Consider the following 20,547-nt stretch of genomic DNA (forward strand, 5'->3'; position numbering starts at 1 on the left):
AGAGGGCATTTTACCAATTTTGTTTTAAGACTCATAAATGGAAATGTTTACCCTGTTTCTGAAAATGATTTTATCCCATTTACTCTAATAATACAGAACTATAATTAACTATACAGAATCTTCTAACATTTATCTACAGCAGCATACAAACCCTCAAAGAACAATCAATCCCAAGAACAAAAGAATGCCTTCTTACCTAGTATCAAACAAATTTTCAAAGTACAATATTACTGACTCAGAGAAGGTTGTAATGTATCATGAATTAACTAATCAAAATCATCTATAATTGCACTCAACATTATATTTATCTATATATTACTTATTTAGATCTTTTAAGGATCAATCTATCAATTGACTTTCTATTGTCTTACTATTTATTTGGAAATAGAGCATACCAGTTCCTTTAAGAAAAACTAAAAAGTCTTTTAAATCTAGTGCCCCCCCGCCCCGTTCTCTACATTTACTCCTTCTCTTCTAGTCTCCAACCTGCTTCCTTTCTCTTCTAAGACTTAATGAATAACTTTAGGAAAGCCTTTTCATTTCTCCATTCTATTTTAGGTCTTCCTAGCAGGACTCCTCCAAAAAATTTCCTCTAAAAAACAACAACAAAAACACAAAACAAAACCAAATAAAAAAATACCTTGAGGCCAATGAGGGTAAGAATAGGATTTGATTCACTGATGTACGTATATACATACATAACTTAAATAAATTAATTAAATGAAATCCAGAAACCTCATTCAGATTTTCCCTAAATTTCTAATACGAAATTCTCTCAAATTATATAAACTTTTTCTTAAGCACCAGGCGAAAGATAATTCCTCCAACTCAAGATTGCAGTTTCTTGGTTTCTTTAATTACTAAAATTGCAATGGTATTATTTCCTTCTAACTTTCAAAACAGAAATAGTCTCTAATACATTAAATAATTGTGGGTTAGCCTTGGAATACAAATTCAGTTCAAAGAACCCAAGAAAAATGTAACATTTTTTCCTATGGAGAAACAAAACCTATATTCCTAGTGATGAACTTTTAAAAAACATAACCTTTAAACCCAACTGGGGAATGCTTATACGTAGAGATTTTAGGTACAATGTAATAAGTTGAAGGAAATTTACAGATTCAGAATAAGTTTTTTACATGATGCTATGGTCCAAATGTTTCTGTCCCATCCAAAATTCATATGTTGAAATCCTAACCTCCCAAAAGTGATGGTAGTAGGAGATGGGGCCTTTGGGAGACAGCCATTAGAGTGAAACCCTCGTGAATGGGATTAGTGTCTTATAAAAGGGACTCCAGAGAGATCCCTAGGCCCTTCCACCATGTGACAGCCCTCACTGGACCATGCTGCCACCCTGATCTTGGACTCCCAGGCTCCAGAACTGTGAGAGATAAACTTCTGTAGTTTATAAGCCTCTGGTATTTTGTTATAGCAGCCCAAAAGGACTAAGACATATAACAATCAAAGAAATGTCTGCTAACAATCTATAATTCTTAATTTTACACCCACTCATCTTCTCTAGTCAAAAGCCCTTCCCCATTAAAATTATTATAAATTTGTTACTTGAGAAGAATCCTTAAAATGGCTCCTATATTAGTTCTCAAATTAGTAAACTCTAAATCAATGAGATTTTATGATGTATCCGTGTGATCCCAGCAACTTGGAAGCTATGTGCTTCTCAAATTTTTTTAGTGTATTTTCATGAAAAGCTATATATATAGAATGGCCACTCTAACTGCACATTGCTGTCCAAAAATAGAAAACAACAAGAGATGAACAAGAGAGATACTAAATAGCTGTGGTAGCCAGCTTCCAAGACAGCCCCAACGATGCTCATCTTCTGGTATTTCCACCCTCAATGACTAGGTCACCATTGTGTAAACAATAGGATACTGCATTAATCGTAGAGTGTGACACCTGAAGCTAGATCACAAGGACGTTGTGGCTTTTGCCTTGCTTTCTTTAGGACTCCTCACTCCAAGAAAATCAGGTTCTTGTTTTGTGAGCGCAGCCCACGTGGTGAGGAACTGAGGCTCCTTGCCAACAACCAGTGCAAACTTGCTGGGCATGTGAATGGGCCATTTGAGCAGTGGACCCTCCAGCCCTAGTCAAGCCTTCAGATGACTGCAGCCCAGCCAGATCCAGAAGCAGACCCCCCCAAGTTAGCCAATCTCAAATACCTTCCCCACAGAAACTGTTTCAGAGAACATTAATTGTTGTTTGAAGTCACTAAGTGTTGGTGTAATCTGTAAGGCAGCAATAGATAATACAGCAAGTAACACAGTAAAGAGTGAGCAATTGATCATTTCAGTTTGTTGAACGTAGATAAAGTTTTTAAAAATGTGACAAGTGCAGAGATGTAAAAGTAAGGAAGCCCCGTGGCTTAGGAAACATGAGTAAGGAGAACCTGCTGTCTCTCTCCAGGGTAAGGAATCTCTCTGAAGGAGCAAAAGGCAATCTCACAGGAAAAATAAAATACTGGGATAGAAAATACTTAGGAAGTTGGTAGTGCTTTTCAAAGTCATGACACAAACTTTCTTGGTTTTGTTTTTTGTGGGGTTTTTTGTTTGTTTTGTTTTTTTGCTGAACAATATTGCAGCCATTAGAATTCCACTGCCCCCATTTAAAAAGTTACCATCTGCCTAACCCAGCCCTGTGAAAACTTCTGATCTTGAATTGCTGATCAATGTTTCAAAACCTAGGAGAGCCTCAAGTAGCAATGGATAAATTAGTGGACTGAAACAAAAAGATCACAACTTGATCATGTATAGTTTTAATCTTGACAATTCAGGTCTCAAAATAATAAAGCCCAGTTATTTAGACATGTACTTCTCATTTCTATTCTCCCACAGAACATTTTGAAGTTTAATCTGTGTACTTAGAGAAGCCTGTGGTAGAGTTTAAAAAACCAAAACATTGAGGGGGACCTTCAAGATGTTGGACGAGTAAGACATGGAGATCACCTTCCTCTCCACAAATACATCAAAAATACATCTACATATGAAACAACTCCTACAGAACACCAACTGAACACTGGCAGAAGACCTCAGACTTCCCAAAAGGCAAGAAACTCCCCACGTACCTGGGTAGGGCAAAAGAAAAAACAGAGACAAAAGAATAGGGACGGGACCTGCACCTCTGGGAGGGAGCTGTGAAGGAGGAAAAGTTTCCACACACTGGGAAGCCACTTCACTGGTGGAGACGGGGGTGGGCTGGGGGGAAGCTTCGGAGCCTAGAAGGACAGACAGCATAGCAACAGGGGTGCAGAGGGCAAAGCGGAGAGATACCCACACAGAGGATTGGTGCCGACCAGCACTCACCAGCCTGAAGCATGTCTGCTCACCCACCGGGGCGGGTGGGGGCTGGGAGCTGAGGCTCAGGCTTCAGAGGTCACACCCCAGGGAGAGGACTGGGGTTGGCTGCATGAACACAGCCTGAAGGAGGCTAGTGCGCCACAGCTAGCCGTGAGGGAGTCCAGAAGAAAGTCTGGAACTGACTAAGAGGCAAGAGACCATTGCTTCGGGGTGCGCAAGGAGAGGGGATTCCTTCCCTGTCTGCCCACAGTAGGCAGGGCACCGCCTAAACGAGCTCCAGAGATGGGCACGAGCCACAAATATCAGCTCGGACCCCAGAGACGGGCATGAAATGCTAACGCTGCTGCTGAGGCCACCAAGAATCCTGTGTGCAAGCACGGGTCACTATCCACATGCCCCCCCACCCCACCCCGACCCGGAGCCTGTGCAGCCCGCCACTGCCAGGGTCCTGTGATCCAGGGACAACTTCCCCAGGAGAACACACGGCACACCTCAGGCTGTTGCAACATCACTCTGGCCTCTGCCGCCACAGGCTCGCCCTGCATTCCAGTTATAACTACCATACCCCTCCCTCCCCCGGCATGAGTGAGCCAGAGCTCCCTAATCAGCCGCTGCTTCAATCCCACCCTGTCTGGGTGGGAACAGAAGCCTTAGGGCAACCTACACGCAGACATGGGGCCAAAACCAAAGCTGAGCCCCAGGAGCTGTGCGAACAAAGAAGAGAAAGGGAAATCTCTCCATGCAGCCTCAGGAGCAGTGGATTAAATCCCCACAATCAACTTGAGGTACCCTGCATCTGTGGAATACCTGAACAGACAACGAATCATCCCAAAATTGAGGCGGTGGACTTTGGGTGCAACTGGGGTATGCTGTCTGCGACTGACTTCTTTCTGATTTTTACGTATATATTAGTACAGATTTAAGCGCTTCTTATCATTGGTGGATTTGCTTATTGGTGTGGATGCTCTCTTTTTTTAAAAATTACTTTTACATTTTTATTTGTTTAATTTTTTTTACTTTCATAATTTTATTTATTTTTTAATTATTTTTTTCTTTCCTTTTTTCTCCCTTTTCTTCTGAGACGTATGGCTGACAAGGTCTTGGTGCTCTGGCCTATGTGTCAGGCCCAAGCCTCTGAGGTGAGAGAGCCAAATTCAGGATACTGGACCACCAGAGAATTCCTGGCCCCACATAATATCAATCAGCGAGAACTCTCCCAGACAACTCTGTCTCAACGCTAAGACCCAGCTCCATCCAATGGCCAGCAAGCTCCAGTGTTGGACGCCCCATGCCAAATAACAAGCAAAACAGGAACACAACCCCATCCATTAGTAAGGAGGCTGCCTAAAATCATACTAAGTACACAGATACCCCAAAACACACCACTGGACACAGCCCTGCCCACCAGAAAGACAAGATCCAGCCCCACCCACCAGAATATAGACACCAGTCCCCTCCACCAGGAAGTCTACACAACCCATTGAACCAACCTCACCCACTGGGGGCAGACACCAAACACAAGAGGAACTATGAACCTGCAGCCTGCAAAAAGGAGACCCCAAACACAGTATGTTAAGCAAATTGAGAACACAGAGAAATATGCAGCAGATGAAGGAGCAACATAAAAACCCACCAGACCAAACAAATGAAGAGGAAATAGGCAGTCTACCTGAAGAAGAATTCAGAGTAATTATAGTAAAGATGATCCAAAATCTTGGAAATACAATGGAGAAAATACAAGAAACGTTTAACAAGGACCTAGAAGAAGTAAAGAGCAAACAAACAATGATGAACAACACAATAAATGAAATAAAAATTCTCTAGAAGGAATCAATAGCAGAATAGCTGAGGCAGAAGAACGGATAAGTGACCTGGAAGATAAAATAGTGAAAATAACTACCGCAGAGCAGAAAAAAGAAAAAAGAATGAAAAAAATTGAGGACAGTCTCACAGACCTCTGGGACAACATTAAATGCACCAACATTCGAATGATAGGGGTCCCAGAAGAAGAGAAAAAGAAAGGGTCTGAGAAAATATTTGAAGAGATTATAGTTGAAAACTTCCCTAACATGGGAAAGGAAATAGTCAATCAAGTCCAGGAGGCACAGAGAGTCCCGTACAGGATAAATCCAAGGAGAAACACGCCAAGACACATATTAGTCAAATTATCAAAAATTAAATACAAAGAAAAAATATTAAAAGCAGCAAGGGAAAAGCAACAAATAACATACAAGGGAATCCCCACAAGGTTAACAGCTGATCTTTCAGTAGAAACTCTGCAAGCCAGAAGGGAGTGTCAGGACATATTTAAAGTGATGAAAGGGAAAAACCTATAACCAAGATTACTCTACCCAGCAAGGATCTCATTCAGATTCGAAGGAGAAATTAAAACCTTTACAGACAAGCAAAAGCTAAGACAATTCAGCACCCCCAAACCAGCTTTACAACAAATGCTAAAGGAACTTCTCTAGGCAGGAAACACAAGAGAAGGAAAAGACCTACAATAACAAACCCAAAACAATTAAGAAAATGGTAATAGGAACATACATATCGATAATTACCTTAAATGTAAATGGATTAAATGCTCCAACCAAAAGACATAGACTGGCTGAATGGATACAAAAACAAGACCCGTATATATGCTGTCTACAGGAGACCCACTTCAGACCTAGATATACATACATACTGAAAGAGAGGGGATGGAAAAAGATACTCCATACAAATGGAAATCAAAAGAAAGCTGGAGTAGCAATTCTCATATCAGACAAAATAGACTTTAAAATAAAGACTATTACAAGAGACAAAGAAGGACACTACATAATGATCAAGGGATCAATCCAAGAAGATATAACAATTGTAAATATTTATGCACCCAACATAGGAGCACCTCAATACATAAGGCAAATACTAACAGGCATAAAAGGGGAAATCGACAGTAACACAATCATAGTAGGAGACTTTAACACCCCACTTTCACCAATGGACAGATCATCCAAAATGAAAATAAATAAGGAAACACAAGCTTTAAATGACACACTAGACAAGATGGACTTAAGTGATATTTATAGGACATTCCATCCAAAAACAACAGAATACACTTTCTTCTCAAGTGCTCATGGAACATTCTCCAGAATAGATCATATCTTGGGTCACAAATCAAGCCTTGGTAAATTTAAGAAAACTGAAATTGTATCAAGTATCTTTTCTGACCACAACACTATGAGACTAGATATCAAGTACAGGAAAAACACTGTAAAAAATACAAACATATGGAGGCTAGACAATACGCTACTAAATAACCAAGAGATCACTGAAGAAATCAAAGAGGAAATCCAAAAATACCTAGAAATAAATGACAATGAAAACACGATGACCCAAAACCTATGGGATGCAGTAAAAGCAGTTCTAAGAGGGAAGTTTATAGCAATACAATCCTACCACAAAAAAACAAGAAAAATCTCAAATAAACAACCTAATCTTACACGTAAAGCAACTAGAGAAAGAAGAACAAAAAAAACCCCCAAATTTAGCAGAAGGAAAGAAATCATAAAAATCAGATCAGAAATAAATGAAAAAGAAATGAAGGAAACAATAGCAAAGATCAATAAAACTAAAAGCCGGTTCTTTGAGAAGGTAAACAAAACTGATTAGCCAGTAGCCAGACTCATCAAGAAAAAAGGGAGAAGACTCAAATCAACAGAATTGGAAATGAAAAGGGAGAAGTAACATCTGACACTGCAGAAATACAAAGGATCATGAGAGACTCCTACAAGCAACCATATGCCAATAAAATGGACAAATTCTTAGAAAAGCACAACCTTTAGAAAAGCACAACCTTGTGAGACTGAACCAGGAAGAAATAGAAAATATAAACAGACAAATCACAAGCACTAAAATTGAAACTGTGTTTAAAAATTTTCCAACAAACAGAGCCCAGGACCAGACGGCTTCACAGGTGAATTCTATCAAACATTCAGAGAAGAGCTAACACCTATCCTTCTCAAACACTTCCAAAATATAGCAGAGGGAGGATACTCCCAAACTCATTCTACAAGGCCACCATCACCCTGATACCAAAACCAGACAAAGATGTCACAAAAAAAGAAAACTACAGGCCAATATCACTGATGAACACAGATACAAAAATCCTCAACAAAACACTAGCAAACAGAATCCAACAGCACATTAGAAGGATCATACACCATGATCAAGGGGGTTTATCCCAGGAATGCAAGGATTCTTCAATATATGCAAATCAATCAATGTGATACACCATATTAACATACTGAAGGATAAAAACCATACAATAATCTCTATAGATGCAGAAAAAGCTTGACAAAATTCAACACCCATTTATGATAAAAACCCTCCAGAAAGTAGACATAGAGGGAACTTACCTCAACATAATAAAGGCCATATATGACAAACCCACTGCCAACATTGTTCTCAATGGTGAAAAACTGAAACCATTACCCCTAATATCAGGAACGAGACACAGATGCCCACTCTCACCACTATTCCGGAAGTTCTAGCCACAGCAGTCAGAGAAGCAAAAGAAATAAAAGGAATCCAAATCAGAAAAGAAGAAGTAAAACTGTCACTGTTTGCAGACGACATGATATTATACATAGAGAATCCAAAAGATGCTACCAGAAAACTACTAGAGCTATTCAATGAATTTGGTAAAGTACCAGGATACAAAATCAATGCACAGAAATCTCTTGCGTTCCTATATATTAATGATGAAAAATCTGAAAGAGAAATTAAGGAAACACTTCCATTTACCACTGAAACAAAAATAATAAAATATCTAGGAATAAACCTACCTAAGGAGACAAAAGAGCTGTATGCAGAAAACTATAAGACACTATGAAAGACATTTAATATGATTGAAACAGATGGAGAGATATACCATGTTCTTGGATTGGAAGAATCAATATTGTGAAAATGACTGTACTTCTCAAAGCAAACTACAGATTCAGTGCAATCCCTGTCAAACTACCAATGGCATTTTTCACAGAACAAGAACAAAAAATTTCACAATTTGCATGGAAACACAAAAGACCCCGAATAGCCAAAGCAATCTTGAGAAAGAAAAACAGAGCTGGAGGAATCAGACTCCCTGACTTCAGACTATATTACAAAGCTACAGTAATCAAGACAGTATGGTACTGGCACAAAACCAGAAATATAGATTAATGGAACAGGAAAGAAAGCCCAGAGATAAACCCATGCACATATGGTCATCTTATCTTTGATAAAGGAGGCAAGACTATACAATGGAGAAAAGAGAGCCTCTTCAATAAGTGGTGCTGGGAAAACTGGACAGCTACATGTAAAAGACTGAAATTAGAACACTTCCTAACACAATACACAAAACTAAACTCAAAATGGATTAAAGACCTAAATGTAATACGGCCAAACACTATAAAACTTTTAGAGGAAAACATAGGCAGAACACTCTATCACATAAATCACAGCAAGATATTTTTTGACGCACCTCCTAGAGAAATGGAAATAAAAACAAAAATAAACAAATGGGACCTAATAAAACTTAAAACCTTTGCATAGCTAAGGAAACCATAAGACAAAAAGATGGCCCTCAGAATGGGAGAAAGTATTTGCAAACAAAGCAACTGACAAAGGATTAATCTCCAAAATATATAAACAGCTCATGCAGCTCAATATCAAAAAAACGAACAACCCAATTAAAAAGTGGCCGGAAGACCTAAATAGACATTTCTCCAAAGAAGACGTACGGATGGCCAAGAGGCACATCTATTAAGATGCTCAACATCACTAATCATTAGAGAAATGCAAATTAAAACTACAGTGCGGTATCACCTCACATGGGTCAGAATGGCCATCATCAAAAAATCTACAAACAATAAATGCTGGAGAGGGTGTGGAGAAAAGGGAACCCTCTTGCACTGTTGGTGGGAATGTAAATTGATACAGCCACTATGGAGAACAGTATGGAGGTTCCTTAAAATACTAAAAACAGAACTACCATACAACCCAGCAATCCCACTACTGGGCATAAACCCTGAGAAAACCATAATTCAGATAGAGTCATGTACCACAATGCTCATTGCAGCTCTATTTAAAATAGACAGGACATGGAAGCAACCTAAGTGTCATCGACAGATGAATGGCTGAAGAAGATGTGGCACATATATACAATGGAATATTACTCAGACATAAAAAGAAACGAAACTGAATTATTTGTAGTGAGGTGGATGGACGTAGAGTGTGTCATACAGAGTGAAGTAAGTCAGAAAGAGAAAAATAAATACCGTATGCTAACACATATATATGGAATCTTAAAAAAAAAAAGTTCTGATCAACCTAGGGGCAGGACAGGAATAAAGATGCAGATATGGAGAATGGACTTGAGGACATGCGGAGGGGGAAGGGTAAGCTGGGACGAAGTGAGAGAGTGGCATTGACATACATACACTACCAAATGTAAAATAGCTAGCTAGTGGGAAGCAGCTGCATGGCACAGAGAAATTAGCTCAGTGCTTTGTTACCACCTAGAGAGGTGGCATGGGGCAGGTGGGAGGGAGGAGATATGGGGATATATGTATACATATAGCTGATTCACTTTGTTATACAGCAGAAAGCAACACAGCATTGTAAAGCAATTATACTCCAGTAAAAATGTTTTTAAAAAATTACACAAGTCGGGCTTCCCCGGTGGCGCAGTGGTTGAGAATCTGCCTGCCAATGCAGGGGACACGGGTTCGAGCCCTGGTCTGGGAAGATCCCACATGCCGCGGAGCACCTGGGCCCGTGAGCCACAACTACTGAGCCTGCGCGTCTGGAACCTGTTCCGCAACAAGAGAGGCCACGATAGTGAGAGGCCCGCGCACCGCGATGAAGAGTGGCCCCCACTCGCCGCAACTAGAGAAAGCCCTCGCACAGAAATGAAGACCCAACACAGCCAAAAATAATAAATTAATTAAAAAAAAAATTACACAAGTCATCATATCTCAGAGTTAAGTATAACAAAGGATATTTAAATTCCAACCCAATAAACCAGTAAACTAGTTTTTTGACAGAATTTTCAGAATTTTTATTTTTTAACATCTTTATAATTGCTTTACAATGGTGTGTTAGTTTCTGCTTTATAACAAAGTGCATCAGTTATACATACACATATGTTCCCATATCTCTTCCCTCTTGCGTCTCCCTCCGTCACACACCCCCCATCCCACCCCTCTAGGTGGTCACAAAGCACGGAGCTGATATCCCTGTGCTATGTGGCTGCTTCCCACTAGCTACCTATTTTACGTTTGGTAGTGTATATATGTCCATGCCACTCTCTCACTTCAGTAAACTATTTTCAATTATTCTTCATGGAGAAATGTCACAACGTTTCCCATATTTAATTATTTTCACATCAGCCAGATGACACAGTCATCCCAATGCCAAGAACTTGATTGATCTTTTTTAAAAAAAATCACTCTATCCAGATTAACATAGAATTTTCATGAATCTATGCAAATTGGAAACAGGCTTAAAGATTCAACTGCTGAATAAAAAAGGTGAACAGGGAAAAGATTATATATAATAAGCAATTTTATGTGATAAAGTAAGTAAATAAGATAAAATCACTCTCACAGCTCCTGCACAAATACCAGTAAGAAAAAAAAAGCATAAATCTCTCTAAACAATTCAGATGGCCTTATATTTCAATAGTTTTAACTTCTCAAATTACTTTTATTTGTATGTATAGTATGCTGGTATAATGATGCTCAATTTAGATAAAAGGAAACTGGAACTCTAGAGTAGCAAACACATCTTTACCAAGGCCAGACTAATAAATGTGAGGGAATTGGCCTTGGGTATAAGCACACATGGATACATTCTATGTGAGTGGCAGGGACTTTTTTAAGACAAAGCAAAAATCTTGAATATTTAAAATAAAGGCACCTCATTTGTAAACATTGGCAAAAACAAACTACTAATTATAAATACTCTGAGTTATATAAAGCTGGCAGGCTACTACTTTCTAACCTCTGGTGTTAACTGCTCACCCAAGATCACACTGCTTGTTATTGATGGAAGAGGGCCTACTGCTCAAGCCTTATTTAAAGATAAGAAACCACACTGTGTAAAAGAAGTACTGAAACAAGAATAGGATCCAAAATTACACAGAACTTAACAGATCTGCAATCAAAGATCATAAATGGTCAGAGGGTCCATTTCTCTTTACTCTTTCCCAAGACTTGTTAGCCCCTAGCAAGTCTCACAGGCAGCTGAAATATCAGATATGCTCAGCAAGGTGAAAAGGGAAGTAAAGTTTGATGAATGATGGGGACGACAGCCAGCTGCCTCCACCACAGGGCCTTTTCCTATGGCACAGGGACATGCTGGCCCCTTTCTGTGGCTCTGGTGCACCTCACACTGCCTGGTGTCTGGTTGCTATTTACCTCTGCCTGGTTGCTGTTTGCTCTGCCTTTCACAGGTACCCAGGAAGGGTGTTTGCCCAGGGATGGGTGTTTACAAAGACTTTGGCCATCCCACTGGGTTCGGTCTTCCAGTCTCTGTTGCCCTGTCTAGACTGCTATTTGCTGAACTGGATTCCCACCCACTGCTTCCATATCCTCTCCCCTCAGCATTCCTTGTTTTAAGTTCTTGTCTAATGCCTTCACCCTGTAGCTACCTTAACCCAGCACTGAGTACTCTGAGTCCAAATAATTAAATCATTAAGAAAAATGGGAAACAGGTTCAAAAGATCATCGTTAAGTAACAAATGAAGCCCCTGAGCTCTTATTACAACTGTTGAAGCAATCTCAAATTCAATGCAATTTAGGATTCTACTCAGATTGCTGAGTTAATATATTCCTAGAATTTAATTAGTATCACAGTTTTTAGTATAAGTGTTTACAAGGTAAACCATTCTGAAGGCTATAAAAATTGCTTAAAATAAAAATATAATACAGTGATACATTTTAAACAGGGAATCTATGTTACCACAATTAGCTCTACCAAAGTAATCTACTGAACATTATAGGAGGGCAAATTTTCAAATTATGTACCAACAGTTTGCTTGTGTCATTTATTTTACACTCAGGATGCTTTAACCACAGAAAACTGTTAGAAACAATGGTTAATTTCCCAGGCAAGCCCTCAAAAGTACATTTAACCTATAGAAGAACTAAGTACTATGTATCTATAGGAAAATATAAATGCTGGGGCAGTAAGATGTAACCAAAGTTGATAATCAGTAAGATACAATGGTAACTTTCTTGTTTTTTAATATAAAAAGCAGATTTAAGGTGTAATAATGGTAGACAGAACCAAAAAAAGAGAAAGAGAATGACGTCTAGTAAATGCTTAATTTGTGCCAGAGAGTCTACCAAACTGAAATTAAAAGCTAGCTCAATCTGAACCTAAACTTCATCCCCTATACAATGGCCTCTTCCAAATAACTGTTCGCAAGTAGGTATTAATGTTTGCACCTACTGGCGCAGTGGTTAAGAATCCACCTGCCAATGCAGGGGACACGGGTTCAATCCCTGGTCCGGGAAGATGCCACATGCCGCGGAGCAACTAAGCCTGTCACCACAACTACTGAGCCTGTGCTCTGGAGCCTGTGAGCCACAACTACTGAAGCCTGCGTGCCTAGAGCCCGTGCTCTGCAAGAGAACCCACTGCAATGAGAAGCCCGCTCACAGCAACGAAGAGTAGCCCCCACTCGCCGCAACTAGAGGAAGCCCGCACACAGCAACGAAGACCCAAAGCAGCCAAAAATAAAATAAATATATAAAAATAAATGAAAGTCTAGTTGTAAGTTCAGCTATTTCAATTCTTGATTTTAATGGCTGCTGTAACTAAAAAAGATACATTACCATGATACGTAAATGCAAATGCAGGAATGATTACACTTACTTTTTTAATCCCATTCAGCAATGATGTGCATTTGGTTAGTAAATGTCCAACTTCCCAAATGCTAATCAGGTGTTGGGAAAGTGTTGCACATTTTTAAAATGTTTAGCAAGTGAGTTCAAAACCCAATGAAACATTATTTAAATGACTTTAAATAAGGTTTTAAAATTTTGTTTTGTGGCTATTCATGTAATACTTCAAAAACTGGTGATTAAAGGGAAACGGCCACTCTTTCTGCCTTCTCGGTAGGAAAATTCGTTTCAGGGTAACCAAAGAGCCCCAACTGAATGAGGGAAAGCTCAATTTCCATAAAAGTAAGCCAGCTAATAAGTGAAGGAGGAATGAAATAATTAGAAAAACGTTATACTGAAACCCTAATAAAATTATTGATTCAGGCAAGAATGATCAATTGTTGTTTAAAACACCAACATGCACGGTTGATGGGGAACTGAATATACAAACAGTTCCAAAATAACACCACACAGAATGCTTAAATCATAAGGAGAAAACAATATATTGAAGGGCTTTGATGGTTGGCACCTAATCCAGTGGTGCCGTTTTTAGCACCACTAATGGTAATTTAGGTATTACATGTCTTCTTAGGGGATACAACATACACTACTAATGCGCAAGCCTATAGGTAAAACTTCCAGTTCACAAGAAATACAAAGAATGGAGAAACAAGTTAAAAAATACCACAAAGAAGAAACCAGAGAAATTCAAAAGGTGGAACTTTCTACAAGAAAATAGGTCTGGCCTCTTTATAAAAATCAGTGTTAGCAAAAAAAGGACCATGTGTGAGAGAGATTAAGGACACTACCACCACATGCAGTGTGTGGTCCTGGATGAAATATTGGTTTGGACACTTGGGATCAACTGAGAAAGACGAATACAATCTGGGTATAAAGATGATAAAACATGTACTAAAGTGAAAGAACAGATCACTAACTAAAAAAATCAGGTGATAAAATTATACTGGTGAATGTATCCTACTTCTATAAATAAATATAAAAGTATTTTTTAAAGGAAGTTTTTCTAAATTTCTCAAGGGTACAAATATGGGTTTTGCACATGACATTTTTTTATAGCAAAATGATCAAGTTTCAAACTTTTATTTTAGAAATACACTCTCAATCGTGAATTTGTTTTGAAAAGCACTTACTTTGCCACTTAGAATTTCACCTTTACTTGAAATGACAGGTTAAGTACCGCCACCCCAAAATCTGGCTAGGAAACAGCCACTGACTTATCACAACAGGGTAGCAAACTTATTATTTTGTAAAATGATATGGTTCACTTACCTTTTTGTTAAAAAAAAAAAAAATCCAGTTATCTTTTATGTCCCTCAACTCTTTTATGGTGAGTGGTACAAAAAGATTTTTAGTTGCACCCTAATTTGTTACCCAAGAATCTACCATTTCAGATAGTTGGCAAATCCATTTGCCAGGCCACATAAACTGTAATATTTAGAAATACAATGTATTTGAAAAGTATGGGCATGTCAATCCTATTTTAAGTATTTGAATATTTTAAGTATTTATAAAGCCTAACCTCTTCTGTTTTTAAGGTAAAATAATAAATATAATTACTAACACTTTATTCTCTCACTCTCTCCACATCCCCTATTAGGTCCTTTTCAGTACACAAGAATGAAGGGAGAATGATTCCTTTCAGAGGCCCAGAGTTTAAAAGGACAGAGTCAGTCCTTTTAAATAGAATCAGTCCATTTGGAATACTTCCATCCTGTCTGTACTTCCTCCAGACTTTGTTTTTGTTTTAATATTACCACACCATCCTCTAAGTCAGTCATTAAAAAGACTTATTATCTCCCAAATTCCTCAAACAACTCCAGAAAAGGTCATCAGGCCTGAAGATCAATTTTGGGAGAATGCTCACTCATCTCTACAAATCTTTAATCAGATGATCCAATAGACTTCAACCAGATTAAACCAACACTACTTACTTACTTTTGATGTTTAATCTTTTGGGGTATCCATATCACGTCTTGACACTCCTTTCCTCCTATTAATAAACCTCCTCTTCTTAGAAGTTTTTCTCCCGTTTCCCCACCTAGCATCATTACAGCTCCAAGCTCCTACTTTAGCCAGCCAGTCATGGTGCAAAGACATTTACTACAGCCAAGAGCTGTAAACCTCCTGCCAACCTGGCTTCTAACTGAACAGAGGAATGAGCTCAAGTTCATTCCTTGAGTCCAAATCGCTTACCTGGCACTTTCCTAACCAATCAAATCAGTGCTGACCTGGGAGTGTAAAATCCTGGAAGGATTTCTAAATGTAAAATATATTAACTGTAGAAAAATAAACTTCTGCATGCCAAAACACAACCATAAACAAAGTCAAAAGGCCAACACCAAACTAGGAACAAGCATGCTAACACATTTTCAATCAGTGTGCCAAGGGGTTACTGCTTTTTCACTAGCTATAAAAAAACAACAGCAACAAGATCTAAAAAGAGAGATTTCTTTTCTCTAAAATTATCAAGTGTTTTGTTTCTAAGACAATGCTTGGTTTGCATGATGCCCACAGCTACCCTCTAAGGGGTTCTTTCACACTGAACTTACCATATCTGGCTACTCAAGACCCCACCGTTTTAGGGACATCTCATCTAACAAAGAAAGACAAATGACTGACTCCAGTGCAGCCCAGGCAAGCTCTGTGTGCTCTGATCAGGAGAACATTCTCTTAAGTGGAACTGCTTCAGCCATCCAGATTTTCTCCTGGGCAGTGTAATGACTTTTACTGTTACACCAGGGCCATTTCTCCACGGTTCCCTTTAATACTTTATGAACACCAAGAATTCTGGCTGTGTCCCTTTTCCTGTAAAGCTGTCACAGTTTACTCTAATCCATGGCATTCCTCTCCCCAGTGACTGGCCAAGTAATGGGACCAATTACCCCAGTGAAAACAGCTACCTTCTCCATTCTTTTTCTTGGGACCCTGCAGAGGCTCTTTCCACCCACCCTCCCCCCTCAGGATTTTTGCTGCTAAGTACAATAAACATCAGGAGAGATGACAAAAGCCAAAAAACAAACAAAAGTCCTTATCTGGGTAAGCTTAAAAAAAATCAATTTTTAAGAGATATAATCTACAACCTGTGTTTCATACAGAGATGATAATAAAACTTAGTTATCTCAGAAACATTTCTCTCACTTTTGTGAGCACAAATATAAAAACAAAACCCAAAAAGGCCTTAGTCATTGTTAATGATATACCTTAAACGTAGAAAAGGAAACTACCCAACTTTGAGGTGCAATTTCAACTAGTACCACCAAATTTTGGTCTTATCATTGTAAATTCCAGACGTTCAAACTACATGTCAGAAAATTTTAAAAGAAAGCATGACAGAACCAAGTAGCAACCTGGGACAAGAACTTACCTCAAGAACTCCAACACCAATCCTTTTTTTTTTTTTTTTTTTTTGCGGTACTCGGGCCTCTCACTGCCGTGGCCTCTCCTGTTGCGGAGCACAGGCTCCGGAGGTGCAGGCCCAGCGGCCATGGCTCACAGGGCCCAGCCGCTCCGCGGCATGTGGGATCCTCCCGGACCGGGGCACGAAACCATGTTCCCTGAATCGGCAGGCGGACTCCCAACCATTGCGCCACCAGGGAAGCCCACCAATCCTTTTTTATCTGGAATAACTACTCGATATTCTTCTCCACTGAGTAGAACAGCTAGCTTCCACACCACCAAAAACATGAGGACCACCACTCTGGAGGACCTCTTAGCTTATGCAGGAAAACCTGTTACTTAGGTACTCCTGAAGATGAATGCAGGCACTAGATAAAATCTGCCTCTAAATAACCACTTTCCATGATATTTACAAATAAATGAAATTCATAACTCATGAAATACTGGCTATTCCAAAGCATACTTCCAATGACCCAAAAAGACCAACCACTCAATGTTGTATGTAATCTACACAGTATGTTACCCATTTTCCTACAGTACCGACATGCCATGTCCTTATGGCATGTTTTGGTGTGTTTAGAATCACACCTTATTTAGGAAAACATTGCCTGTATTCAAATTATACAGCACTCTTACCTCATGTGATACACTTTTGATGTTTTTTGTTTTTGTTTTAAATCAATTATTGGTCCTGATTCCACCTTCACAACTTTACTAAATGGATCATGAGTTAATAAAAACACAGATTTGGGGCATTATTTTCTAACCTTAAGTGCCGTAACACATAAAAAGGTTTTCACACTAGTTGGTCAATTTTTTTAAAAATAGACTTTTTTAGAGCAGTTTTAGGTTCAGAACAGCAAAACCGAGTATAAGGTACAGAGATCTCCCACATACCCCTTCCCCCCTCCATAGCCTTTCCCAGTTGGTCAATTTTTATAAAGCAAAACATGTTCTTTCTGGAAAGAAATCAAGATGTCTAAGAAAAAGTAATTTCAAAATTTCAACCACAAATTTAAAGTACCACTGTTGTATGTATTTTCACTAATACGTTAGAAAAGTAGTTAAATACTTACCATATAACATCCAACAAGGAAAGCAGCATTTGCCTGTTTTCTCTGATCAGGGCCAGTAAAATGAATAATTTTCTTCCTCATCATTGTAATGGACTGCATAAAGATAAACAGCTGTTAGTATTTCCTTTCTAATTTCAAGTTTTCTAAAACTTTATTTTGTGATTAAAATAAATTCCAAACCTCATAATGTTGAAGCATTCATATTAGCAAGACTTAAAAAGATAAACTTTGATACCCAAAAATACCATGTACCTTCCCATAGAAGACATACCCTTGGAGTAGAACAAATGTACAATTAAAGGGTGGGAGAGGAGAAACCTGAAACTAATATGATATCATAAATCAACTACACTTCAATTTTTTAAAAAGGTAGGACAGGAGCTATGAACAGATACACTTTAAGTATAGACTACCTCTGAAAGAATACATAAAAAGCTGGAAAAGGTAGTAGGAGAGACCTTTTCTTTCCTTTTCCTACTGTCTGACTTTTTTTGTTAATCTCTCCCCAAAACCTTTAAATTAACATCAAAGGGTATAAGAATGGGCAAAAATAATTCATTCTGTTAGAAATCAGGATAGTGAATGGGGTAGGGAGGGGTGGAGTGAGGAGGGTGGTACAGAGATAACCAAGAGAGCACAAGTGGGCTCTTCTGGGGTGTTGCTAATGTTCTGTTCTTGTTCTGATGATCCCGATGACTATCCATGTATATTCAGTTTGTAAAATGCATTGAGCTGTATATTCACGATCTATACATATTTCTGTATATACATTGTGCTTCAATAAAAAGTTAAAAATAAAAAGGATATGGAATTTAAAAACCAAAGGAACACATGATTTATTAGCTCTTCCTCACCTGTACTTCACAAATGTGAGTAGACAACATTTCAAGTAAGGGTAAGAAACAGGATATATTCAGTTGAATAAGCACAGTATTCTTTTGCTTCTGTGAGCCAATGTTTGGGTATTTCAATGATGAATGTTACATATTTTCTTTTAGTTGTTTACACAGAGTAAGAAATCCAAGTTGATTTAAAGAAAAACAACAACCCAACCAGCCCTCAAGCAGCATACACACAAGACACTCTTAATAGAAATTCTCAACACACTTTTACCTCTATTAATTGAATAGGGATTAAGTTTCAGTCAGGTGGGATGGTCAACACTGAAAGCTGTTCTGGTAAATAATTTTTTTTTAAAGTTTGAAAAAAGGACAAATATGTTCTTGGTTGACCCAAAGGATAAAAGGATGGCCAAGTATGTTTAAAACAAACAAAAAACTTTCAAAATTAAAGTAAAGGAACACCAGTAGGGGAAAAGGAAATTATTTTTAGCTTCTCAGCCCTGTATGAAACAAAAAACCTGCCACTGGCAACTGGAAAAACGGGATGGGGGGAACATAAATACCCAAGGCCACAAATGCTTATATTCCTGTTCCAGGGAGGAATAAAGTCCAGAAAGAAGAGTCTCCATCTCTGTATACATCTCTAGTGAATACAAATTTAATAGAAAAAAGAAAAAGCAACGCTGCAACTTCCTTTTTACATATTAGTAACTTCTGACAGATGCTTCTAGCATTTATGGTGTGGAATTTTAAGTCTGATGTTCAAGGGGAAATAGATCTGCCTTACTCACCCATAAATTTTTAGTATAATTTAATTTTTAATTGAAAATGAATTTTATTTCTGTGTAGTAGTTTAATAAGTAATCAGCTGAATAAACTTTTTTTAAAAAGCACCTGCCCCCCCAAATCCAGTATTTCTACTTGAGAATACACAGTGACTCTTAGAATTGCTAGCAGTATATGAACACCTTTTATTGTACATGACCAACAATTCAGAGTTTTTTAAAATAAATGAATAAGGTCTAAGTTCAAACTAATAGTAATACACTCTTACAATTCAGTGATACAGTCTTAAAGACTGTATGCTGTCTGCCCTTGCTTCTCTGCTCCTTAATCATAGGCGTAAAGGGTCATAGTGAAGAGTCACAAGTAGTACGATATCATGCGAGATTCAAGGCATAATGAAATAAAGTAAGATGAATCCAATTTCTCTTAGTTTTCCTAACACTCCCTATCAAAGTGAAGGCAGAAAGAACAATGACCAAAGGAAGGACAGCTCCTCTTGTTAGGTTACAGTTCCACTGGCTCAGACAATAAGCGGTTCACTTTATTGACCATCTGAACTTTGGCTTTTCAAGTATATGAGCATCACCAATCCAAACCAGAACCAAATGACCCAAACTTAAGCCATTCATCAAAACTCTGGAAAACAAATAGATATACTATGACTTTATAAAACAATAAACCACATGTATGTCTCAAACACCACTCCAGTGAAAAACATGACATTTCCTTTTTAAAAACAGATTTCCCTTCCTCCCTGCAAGATCAGGCTAACAATGATTACTTAAGTGAAATCTTCCGTAAGGAATACTTTACCTTTAATTTCTTATTAATCTTGCAGCAGTATCTGTAAACCATTGCTAGATTGAGTGGTCCAAAATCTGCGTAGAAGCTGCAAAAATGAAAAACAAAAATGTGTATGTATATTCCAGATGCTTTGAATATAAATGCCTTTTTGTAGCTACAACATCAAAATAAAGCAAGAAAGCACACACCAAATTATTATAGGTCACACAACTTAAAGGTACTGCCTTACTAATGGAAGAAATACTCTGGTAAAAGATGACTATTAAAATACCTGACAAGTGTTAAAATGCCTAAATCTAACCTCAAATAACAAATAATAAAAAATACTTTCTGAATAAAAAAGCTGTTTTTCCACACATTTTTTTCCACTGGCAAAAACACAACATCTTAGTACTCTAGT

The 20,547-nt window shown here is 38.3% G+C and overlaps 1 protein-coding gene across 9 annotated transcripts in view; it reads right to left on the minus strand.

Moving 5' to 3' along the window:
- Positions 1-20,547, minus strand: part of CDC14B (cell division cycle 14B) — a 101,721-nt gene that overhangs the window by 35,066 nt on the left and 46,108 nt on the right. For all 9 annotated transcript variants that reach the window (XM_030832895.2, XM_030832893.2, XM_060301122.1 and 6 more), the window contains 2 exons: positions 20,157-20,232; positions 17,716-17,808 (listed from right to left, as the gene is read on the minus strand). In XM_030832895.2, coding sequence (XP_030688755.2) covers positions 17,716-17,808; positions 20,157-20,232 — 169 coding nt within the window. The remainder of the gene's footprint in view (positions 1-17,715; positions 17,809-20,156; positions 20,233-20,547) is intronic.

This window comes from Globicephala melas, chromosome 6 (genome assembly GCF_963455315.2).
Source record: "Globicephala melas chromosome 6, mGloMel1.2, whole genome shotgun sequence".
Lineage (NCBI taxonomy): Eukaryota > Metazoa > Chordata > Mammalia > Artiodactyla > Delphinidae > Globicephala > Globicephala melas.